Source organism: Helicoverpa zea, chromosome 11 (assembly GCF_022581195.2).
Source record: "Helicoverpa zea isolate HzStark_Cry1AcR chromosome 11, ilHelZeax1.1, whole genome shotgun sequence".
Taxonomy (NCBI): domain Eukaryota; kingdom Metazoa; phylum Arthropoda; class Insecta; order Lepidoptera; family Noctuidae; genus Helicoverpa; species Helicoverpa zea.
In genome coordinates, this window is record NC_061462.1 from 2267016 (window position 1) to 2278518 (window position 11503).

General features: G+C 35.7%; 1 protein-coding gene across 14 annotated transcripts in view; it reads right to left on the reverse strand.

The window, feature by feature from the left end:
- The window catches only part of LOC124634598 (ankyrin repeat domain-containing protein 17), a 38775-nt gene extending 27425 nt beyond the window's left edge, over nt 1-11350 (reverse strand). For 9 of the 14 annotated variants that reach the window (XM_047170232.1, XM_047170231.1, XM_047170230.1 and 6 more), the window contains exons 1-3: nt 10996-11350; nt 9576-9699; nt 2256-2421 (exon numbers count right to left, since the gene is read on the reverse strand). In XM_047170232.1, the coding sequence (XP_047026188.1) occupies nt 2256-2421; nt 9576-9699; nt 10996-11184 (479 nt within the window). In that variant the 5' untranslated portion in view covers nt 11185-11350. Of the gene's footprint in view, nt 1-2255; nt 2422-9575; nt 9700-10228; nt 10360-10995 lie in introns of those variants that run through there. The other 5 variants (XM_047170238.1, XM_047170239.1, XM_047170237.1 and 2 more) reach the window with 2 other exon arrangements.
- Nucleotides 11351-11503: the final 153 nt, after the last annotated feature.

The window sequence follows — 11503 nt, forward strand, 5'->3', positions numbered from 1 at the left end:
GCCCGAGAGGCTTCCCGCCCGAACAAAATTGACTCAATCTCGGAATATCATCATGAAAAATTAAGCCTAAACGTGAGAAGATAAGGCGAATACATTTATAATTAAAAACAAACAATTCTCGTTATTTTTTGATGATGAGGAAAGACTTGAAAAGGAGAACACGTGTACTGCGTATATTATGTTCTTTGTTTACATTAGTGGTAAACAAATTGATGACGATGCATTATAAAACTGAATCAATAAATATAAGTCTAAGCGGAATCGGAACAAGATAGCAAGACATCATTATTTTATTTAAAAAAAAACCGGTAAGTGAGCAGTCTGTTTTCAATAACACTGTAAAAACCAAAGCAGTGATAACATAATTTACTATGATAATTTATATTATAACAGTAAATAAATACTGCGAATTGTGACGTAATAGGAAAATGGAATATGTATGTAAATCAGGGAAACCGAGTATCGATGAATGAATCGAGAATATAGTGAAAGGAGAAAGCGTGACGTAACGCTTGATATTTTAAGATCAAATTAGGAGCTTAGAACATAAATGTAAAGGGTAATCAACTTCACATATTTGGAAGGAACACACTTTATGGGATTTGTATTTTGATAAAATATTTGACAAACAATCTGACTCTTTGCATTTATTCTCGTTATATATTCTTGAAATCAAACTTTTTTTTTACTATCTCTGTAACTTTTAATTACTTACTACACCCATACTTGCATCAAACATACCTATCTGGGATTTCTTGCCTTCAACATTCCAATAACGGAAAATCCGAATCATGAGCGATTAAAACGCCAACAATCAATCATTTAGTAGGTGCTATTATTAGCAAATATGTGTAACGCCAAAATAAAATAACCAATACACAGACTGATATGTAACAAGCTTTCGCAGTTAAAATTCCTCAACTAAATATGGTACTTACAGGCATTAAACAATTTGGAAAAGGAACAACGATACATACTTTTTATACAATGTACAATGAAGTATTTCCGAGTAAAACTGCGGGCAACTGCTAGTAGTCAGCACAAATTATTGTGCGTAAGTACACCCGCATTAGAAGACATACCGTCAAGCATTCTTCAACTGTTTACATGGTTATGCGTGTGAGCCGAGTGTGAATCGTGAAAGCTTTCAAATAATACACACATGACTTAATGCGCTTTTACGGCCTTTGAATGAACTCGAGTGACTAATCTAGTGTTACGCAAAACAGTGAAGGATAGCAGGGTTTGCGTTCGAAATGTAGTTGGGAACCAATTTAGAGTTTGTAATTTTAATGTCAGGTCATATGATCGGGCAAACTGATATCTGATCCGTAGGAAGACTGAAAAACAAGTTCAGGAAAAATGTACACCTACTAACTTGCTACAGATAGATGGTACACGAAAGCTCGGTACAAGAAAGAGACCGTTCAAACTGAAAAGGTACTTCCACGCAATTACACCTTGGCTTATTCTACTCGTACTGAAAAGATATTGTAATGAACTTGACTAAACTCAAAAACTGACAATGTTATTTTTATCATGAGTGTCCTACTTTCTTCAGTTCCACACTTCACCTTTTAAAGGCAACTAGGTTATACGTATTCTATACTACGGCGACAAAATTAGGGCAGGTCGTCTAGAAGAATTGTTTGACTGTGTATTCCAGATTGATATTACAGGCGTTCCCAGTCCCTAGCCGTCTAAGAATAGATGCTACAGTTTTAATTTGTAAAGCAACCTTTAAAAAGGTTAGATCAATATACTTGAAGGCAGAAGCGATTGTTTGTAGGAATTCAGTGTTCGTATCGTATTGAATCTAAATACAAGGACAGTCTAGACAAGGATTTATATAACACATATGATTAGTCTCGAAGTGCCCGCATGAATCATAGACACGGTGAACTTCGTCCGTCGACATGTTAGAATGAAAACATGCAAACCGAAATGGCATTGAAGGGTCTAGTGTTATTAAACGACTCCTGTGATCAAACGACTATTTGCACTAGTTGTTACTTATTTTAATTAATAGTACACCGCGTCATTTGATCCTGTTAATTTGTTTCTAGACTTATTTAGGACAGTGAGGTCTTCAGTATCCTTCTAGTCTCATAATAGCACCCATAAATAGACAGTATCTAGATTTACGATGATGGAATGAATTTTGCAATGACTACGCGAGTACAACTTGATAAGATCAAAACATTAGACTGTACATAGTGAATCGTTGATAGTAAAGGTATTCGTGTTAGACGTACTTTTTGTCCTGGTGGTGGTGCCGATGGTGCGGTGGTGGTTGGTCGCTGCGCATGCGCGTGAGGGCCGCGGCCGCCTCGTCGAGCGCGCACGACACCGACGACGTCAGCCGGCGAAGCACCTCCGGGTCGGCGAGGTGCTTGCCCTCGCCAGATAGCTTGCCGATGCCTGCAGACAAATGTGCATGTCGAATTATAAGCTCCTTCATAACTTCGTGGGGTATTTCCTTTGTTTAAAAGTTTGGTGCACAATATTGAATTGTGGTTTGTATGAAAGTGATTTATGTGATACTTTTTACTCCAGTCTACATAAGAGAGAATTTGCGCCCACTGTGATAAGTTACGGATGAGTGACAATATTCCTTACTTGAAAATGAAAATTTTGCAATCCTGAAAAGTTGAATACCTATGTTTTAAATTGCACTGGCACCTTTATAGCAGTAATAAGTATTGATAAATGCAGCCTGAAATGTTCAGTTGAAATTGCCCTCTATCAATCTGTATTGAATAAAGATTTATTTCTGAATCGGGCTTACTAAATCGATTGTGCAAACCTCATTGGACACGAGTTTAAGTCATGACACTTCAATGATAATAGAAACTGTAATTCGAAGAGAAACCCTAAATGGCTATGATTACCATTAAAATTACATGATTAGGCCGCAGATTGCATTGCAATCAATGGTTACGATTACCGCAGATGTTTCTCAAGTAAGCTTTTTATATGAAGAATATGAAGATACATTATGAGCTGCAAAAGAAATATAAAATAGTGAATGATACAGAATAATTAGAAAGCTATTTGTGTACGACCTTTGGAGTGTTTCTATTCACCATCAAACAGCGGAGGTCAGATAAGACCTAATTAAACAGGAAAATGTATCGAAACAAACTGGTTATAAACTATAAAGGATTATCTTCTAAGGATATTGCTATCTAACGCTTTTATGAGCGTTAGCCGTCAATCAAGATGAGCTCAAGCTTTAATTGAAGAAATGGCTCTTGTTTGCGCTTTCGTCTAATTGTGTTTTAAAGCCATCTAGCTTGCCACTTGTGCCATGATCGTCGTTTCTGTTTTGTTGGGAAAGAACGGTTTCTATGTGGTATTGAGTAACTAGGTTCAACGCTTGGCTGTCTTGGTGGAATCCAATAAACATACCCTACGTCAATCAAACATATAGCTTCTGATTAAAGTACAGTACCTTTTTAAAACAGTATTTTAAAGCGACTTACTCCACAATTGCCGTCATAACAGCAAATCAGTTAAATGGAAAAGGGCGAATACTGTCTCCGTAGACAATGATTAAAATCTCACGCTAGAAACGACTGCAGCTACGGCACGTTTAAGTTCTGATAAAACGTTTATTGGGTAAATTGTACAAGTGCGGTATTCAGTAGTTATGACTCAGACCGGTTTACAAAGTCTCGCGAATTGTAAAGCTATCGTTGCAGTGGTTCTAACCTTTCAGTTTTGGTGGATCATTTGATAAAATGTTGGGCTTGTCTTGATTGGAAGTGATATTTACGTGGAAAAGCTTTTCGTTAAGTAAAATAAAACATGCATTTTTGTATCAACTATTTAAGATTTTGACGGTTGAGAGCCACTGGTCTAAGAAATTCCAACATCATTATGTACTCAGGTAGTGTTTAGTGCATCGGCTAATTAATTGATTATTAGTATCATTGAGCTATAGCAGTTGCATATGAATGTTAAATCGCACTATGCATGTATTTGGTCAGCAAAAGGACCCAAGGCAAAGATACAATTCCATAATTATTTTTAATCAACAATCTTTACTTAAGGAAAACCGTGTTATTAGTTCTCAACCCATAAAACTTGATAACTTTCATAGATGCGCTTTAAGGAAATGTGTCAAAAGTCACAAGTTCCAGTGAACATTGCGTTTATAGCTAGTTTCACCTCCGGAAAAGTACCGTTAAAAGCTTAAATACCTGCTTATCATAATTCAAAGAAACGATGTATTAATGATAAGTGAACTTTTCTAAGCTTTGCTTAATCTAATTCGAATACACGCGTATGATGTCATTAATATTTCTCTCCAATCAATCAACGCATAAACAAAAGATCTATCACTACTGGATCAGTTGTCTCACGCTCCCTCAAGTATCTACTCAAGCTAATAAGGCGTCAGAAAGAAAAATATATATCATTAAGTATTATAGATCGTGGGAGCTTTGATTTATATTATAATATTACTGTCCCTGAAAGTTCATATTTTTTACAACATTAATGACTGAAAATTGGACGCAATCTATGGGTAAATTCCCCGCTTATTAGACCGAATTACCATAACTTCAAATGATGCAGGCCACATGTGGGAATGAATGAATTCGTTTTTTTACCACAGATAGCGGCAACACATGATTTTTGTTCTTATGAATGCCAATAAAGTATAGTGTATAGTTCTATTCTGTTAAATTACCTCGCATGGGGGTACATTGTGTAAGTTCCAAGGATTCGTTAGATGCGCAGTATTAATCTAAGTCTTGACAACATGGATACGTAAACTTACTTGCTCGTACTTCTAACATAAAGAAGTCAAAGCCCTGAGGATGCTGGCTGAATAAGTTGGCTTTCGACCTTTCGGTTTCAGACCACTTAATAATAATGAAGTATAGTTACTATAAAGAAAAATTTAAATTAATGAACAGAGGAAGTCTTTCTTCGAGTCATTTTAATGAAATCAAAGCCTTGAAATATTTCGGCGCTTACCGTTATCAGCCGGGACGTTATGTAGTATCCCTAATTTAGAATACAAACAATCAAACAGTTGTCTGCAAATGAATACTGAATGAACCGACAAACGGAAGTAATCATAAATGTTGCCAGTTTAGGCTGACACCATATGATTTTATATAACAGTACTAAAAGTTCACAAGATATTGTTTTTGTGTAATTGTTCGTCTTGAAGGAATTCAATGGAGTACAATGGGGGTAAAAGGAATGTTACACATTTCATTCAACATCTATCGCACAAGTTTCTCGGCGATTTCCAAGTGATTTCTTACTGTGACTGAATAACTTTAAATGACGATGAGCGCTTCTAGAGCAAACGATTCATCATACATATTCTATGGGTATTTAATGGGTTTTAGGAACAGTTATTGCAGCTCTCTAAAGACCGCTTTGTACTAGGTATCAGGTTAAGCATCGATCCGAAGTGGCGAGGTTATATTACAACAAGTTATTGATGTTAGACTATAATCCAGAGATGTTGCGTTTTGCATATTTCGTCGGACGTAAACTTACTGAAAGCGCGCTGGGGGCAGCGGTAGTCTGCTGAAAAGCCGCATAAATTAGGAACGCGTTTTTTATTTCGGATATTTCATAGCATAGATCGACGGAAGCGTAAATTCTGAAATATTGTTCGAAGCTTTTATTTAACTTACAAAGTATGTATGGTTTATTGTCAAATCAATGATTTGATGTTATGACTGGAAGGGAAATTCAGTCATATTTAGTATTTACTTCTGGCTTCTGAGAATTTAAACAAATAAACTTCAACATTTCATACCTATAAATGACCTCTAGACAAAGTAAACATTGTTACCATTTCAGTAGAAAAACATAAGTGTGGGCCGTACTTACTACGCGTATCCTATCCCACTTAAGGATAATAATTTTAAGGGGCGGGATGCTCTATCTAAGCTTACTCGGGAGCTATTTATAAGGGAAGCCTTTACAAATCGATCCATCAAAGTAGGCTTAATTCCTGTATAAAACGACACGTTTGAATAGGCCACGTCCGCGTGCTGCGCTTCCATTTGCGAGCCGTTAGGGAGATCTTTTTCCGCGGCCGTTCGTGCATAAGTTACGTCACGAGTCGCGGTACTTGGGTGGTGACTGGCGATTGCAGACTGTACTAGTACTTTAATGAGATGCGAAATAAGAACTTTGTATTTGCTGAACAACAATAGAATGCGACTTTGTTTTTAAACTGATTTAATGATATAATAATACACCTCGAAATCATATTATTGGTTTAATTAGTCATCTATAACTGGTATAAATTATACATCGACAAGGACATCACTATTTTGTCAGGGTCAGAAAAATAAATCGCAATGTGTATGGGTAGCTACTATCTACAATACAAGTCATTGCTATGAACAGCGTACGTTTAGCGAATTAAATATTTTATGCACTTTTACGGAAACCCGGCAAGGCGTAGAACAACGTGTGGGCAGGTTAATCATATAGGTGTGTTCGAAGTTTTTACTTTTGAATACTTTTTTTTGGTGCCGACTATGTAACTATGCAAGGTCGTATCCAAGTAGAATATAGACTTTATTATATGACGTATAATATTGATGAAATCCTTCATTTATCTCCTATATTAATAGGCAACTGCAATCATTCACGGGTGTTAAAAGTTGATGTGTTGGTTCCAGACTGACGAAAGTTATCGATTTATTATATACTTACTCAGACGAGTAGTGAATGCAGCAATGTGTGCGAAGAGGTCAAGGCGGGTTGTGCTTTATTTTACTAGTCACATTGTCGCCCATTATTTGCTAATACATATTTTGTAGTTAGTATCATTGGATCAATATGAGGTACATTGTATTACTAGAAAAACTAATCGACTGGTGTTAAAAACGGTAAATAAGTAGGTATCCATCACGCTATTATGGTTCACATCATGCATGCACTCATTTACGTTATACAGTCACCTTTTTAATAAAATATAACATTAATAAATAATCGATTTTAAAAATCATGTAATACAATGTTCTCCCAAAATAAATAATAAAAATAGGTATGATCGCCTAGAATGTGTAGCATACAATTTAAAAAATCACAGCGCATCGTCACATCACTTTCAGTATTACAGTTACTACCAACAACGTTTTATGTAAATTCATTGTATCAAAAACTAATTGTTTACGAAACAGATAGTGCGTGGATCACGCTAACATCTGGCCGCGGCGTCCGAGGCATGAGTGTAGCGTTACGCCGAACAGATCAATGTGCGCGCCCGAAGCTTATCATCAATCGCTATGGGGCACTGGCCGTGGTGTGAGTAAGCGGTGCCGGCGATACATGACGTATACTCCACCGATTTACTACATATTTTATTAGTTGACGAGCTAAGCGCGCCTTATCGCGCGATATTGTAAAATCAATCGCTTTTAAAACGACGCGACCCGATCACTTTAATTTAACACACTTTCCAATATTTTGGATACTTTTCGATTTAGCAAATTGGAATCTTATGCGTATATCGTAGCTGTTTTTATGGGGTAATTGTTGTAAGTCGCTGTCGCTATTGTATTGCACCAAGCGGGCGGTGCGTAGAGTGGCGCGTCTGTTCTAGTGACGTTGCACATTTCGGATGTCAAGTCTAGCAGCACGGTGCGAGACGGTGCGTTGGAAATCGTGTTCGAGTCCAATTCATGCAAATATCTCTTTGTGATTTAGTATAATCAGGCATGAGAGCGCATTAGCGTTGTAAATTAACATTCAAAACATTATCATTTAAATATTGTTCTTTGATGGTTATAAATTATAATACTTTATGTTTGGTTGTATCGAAACAACAGACATAATAAATTAAACTCTTTCACATTACATAATATAAAAAAATATGTTATGCAAAAAATTACTTAGTACTATGAGAATTCGATCAATGACACCAGCCATCCATCAAAATGCGCACACAATACTGATGGGAAGTTTTAATGATAAAGAAAGCATACAACGAGAACAAAAAGACTCACTAGAATGCAATTTAATTAACACCTGTAGCACAAATTAGTAAATATTTCAAATGATTTGATAAAAGAAACTTAAAATGTTTTGTAGGAAAAGTATGGTTATGTGTCCCAAGGCGGTCGTTAGCAGACGTCGGTCGGCTACGTCACGCGTGTGTCAACACCAACAGCTGCACATAGATAAGTTAAAGTACCGCGCGTAATTTACTTAAACCGGCAGTGCTAAATGGCCGAACCGCCGAACGTCCACTAGGTTCCTGACTACTCGAATATGCATACCATGAACACAAGGTACATTCGTAAGAGGAAAATTCCTTTTCCTTGATAAATAATCTTCTATGTAAGTTTAATTTGTTGCTCCTTAAAGATCTTTAATGGAAGTTTATGAATGTACCTTTTTAATACTCTGAAACTTGATCATCTCTTAGTTGTACGACTACATGTAAATTAAAAGTGACATGATCTCTCAGTGGTGTTAAACTGCATTATCAAGTATGCAAATGACAAATAATTATGCATAAACCTTGTTGATCATAATTATGAAATTATAATAAGTTAAGGTATTTCTGAGATGTTGCACCTATTTTGTAATGGATAGTCAATTATGTACTTTTCATTTGTTGTTACTGGGCAATTGAAATCAGGGTAAAATGAATATTACATTATTTTGTACTTAAAAATAAACTTTGTACTAAAAATAAGTTAAATTTAAAATGAGAACATCAACATATCCAAATATAAAGTAATATGTAGTTACATTTTGTGATATTATTGTTTGTTTACATATTGCTATACTAATATGCAAAGTTCATTCAACTCAAGATTGACACTACTCTTGTTAAACTCCTTATGATAATTGTGAGAAATCACTATTTCCAAAAATGTTAACCTATTAAGTACTCAAGATATGAAGTATATTAAGAACTATGTCATGCAATTGTTGATATGTACATACTTATTATGTTTATACTGAATCACATGTTAAACTTTTACAACCATATCTTGCTGTTATCTGTTTCTTGTTTATAGTCATAAATGAAACAAAAATATCTAAAATTACTAATATTTCATGAAGAAAATACGACTTCCATACCATGTTAGTTAAATTAGTATTTTGAAGATGTATCTTTTTCATAGTGCAATCAAAATATTGAACTTCCTATCTATAGCATCCTGGACTGAATTTATTGAGTTTATAGTATATAAAATATATAAAAACAAAGCAACAAAAGAACAATGGATATAATAACCTTTAAGAATTATACACATTGTAGTAAAACAGGACAAAAAATACAATTTTACATTTAAATAAACAAAGGTTAGGGATATTAAACATAAAGTACATAATTTATGATAATTAAATTTGAGCTTTGTTACTGGCAAACAGAATAGTGAATCAGCCAGTGTTTAGACAATATAGGTAAAGAAAATGAAATAGGTTAGAAGTCAACAATTCCTTTTAAGGTTGTGATGGAATCAAAACTTAGTGAATCAAGTTACTGAGTACAACCCTACATAAAGTGCTCAATATTTCATAAATCAAAGTATAAACCAGTAGTTTTTATATAGGAAACATGGGCTACATACCAGCTGCTTGGAGCAGAGCCTCGAGACGTGCCTCCATCTCTGGGTCAACTGCCCGCTCCGGGTCATCGTGGGACAGCAGGAACTTGGATGGCTCTGCACCACCACCTTCTTCTTCCATCTCCGTCTGTTTCACAATAACACCCATCAGTTAATCGTCTATCACATTCAGACTCATTTAAGGCTTGTGTGATTTTACATTTATTATAAACAACAATAATCTTATTTGAAACATTTCACAGTTAAAAATAAGGGTGCTTAATATTTTTCTATTGAAATATTGTGATGTGAAGCTTAAATTCAGTAAGCAAGTTATTGCTTTTATAACACTTACATTTTATAACACAAATAAGCAGTATAGGTTAGTTTTAGTATTTTAGATCATTCCACTAGAGGTTTAGCAGAGGTTTAATATTGAACCATTTAAAGACATGTATAGGTTACAGATTAGTAATGTTAACTAAGATTGGAAATATTGAGATTCAGATAAATAGTATGTTAGAATCACAAGGACCATTCAACATAAAGAAAACAAATATGTGGTAATTGTCCATAGCACACACATTATGCAGGTTAACGGTAAGAGTCACTCAAACTGCAACAGCAATTGTTGTTGGTGAAGCTCTGGGCACTCAGTAATGTAGTCTTCGACTTACCAACAGGTCTGGCCTGCTAAGGCACAAACAAGCCAGCAAGATCTATAACACCAACGAGAAACATGTGAGATGTACTGACAATGTGGTGCATAAGGACGGCTACACAGCTAATCATTACTGTCAATGGTCCTTGCAATTCACCAATAACCGTAATTTTTGCGCGAATATCAATAGACGTTTTGCACGACTTGGTCATTCGTGACGACATAAAACATTCCATGATCGACAATATTTGTGACGAATCCAATAGAAAATTATATAATTCGCACTTTCATAGTAAAATAACGTCATGAAAATCCATTATTCAGAGATTTACATCGACTGAATGCATGTGATCCGAGAAACATGGCCACCGCACATCAAACCCTATCCAAAACACAAATAGACAATGAAAACTCTCTTACGGCGGATTAGCCCATATACATCGTAGAATTACAAAGAATCAATTGAATACTGTCTAGGAACGGCTGGCATAAATAATTTCATGCATTACTCAGTAGTACGTATGTACTTATGACTTTCTGACGTTTTACGGAATATTTGGCAAGCGACGTACTCTATTCAGAATGTAAAATAGATTAGTCCGTTTTAGCGTGCTACGCACGATTTCAAGCAAATATTGCTGCTAGAAGAGTGGTTTCGGTAATAGAAGAAACTGTACGGTTAGAGCAGACATGTACAAGATGTCCCTTGCAGTATTTAGAGCGGTACAGATAATCACATTCCCTCACTGCCACCGCCTCTGTCGAAAACAAAACACGTTTTACCTCGGACACAGAGTCATCCTCGCTTTCCGAAGAGTCCGTCATGTATTTGGCAGGCGCTCCTGAATACGTTTCGGTTTCAGATTTGGCCGGACTCGAAGCCGAACTTTGAGGAGTGGACGATTTTACCACATCAAGTTGCACATTCACCTTATCGATATTTCGGTTTTCAGACTGTCCAACATTCTGCATCTTTGTCCTAATCCAATATAACTTAATTAGTCTTTTAGTATCAACACTTTTTCTACGAAATTAACACGATCTTATATTACCAAACAAAATTTATTTCGTCATTTAGCCAGGTTGATACCCGCCATGTCTACTACTATGGCGAGGTTCCCGGATGCTTCAAGTAGGCTAACCAATTATCTCCCTCTGGTGTAGTAATTTTGAACTTTTCGTGATGCCATCTACCACCAAAAATGCGAATTTCAACAAATAGACAATATATTTACTTTTTAAAGGACTGTGCATGAATGTAAACAGCCAGTTAAAATACTTTCATAATTAT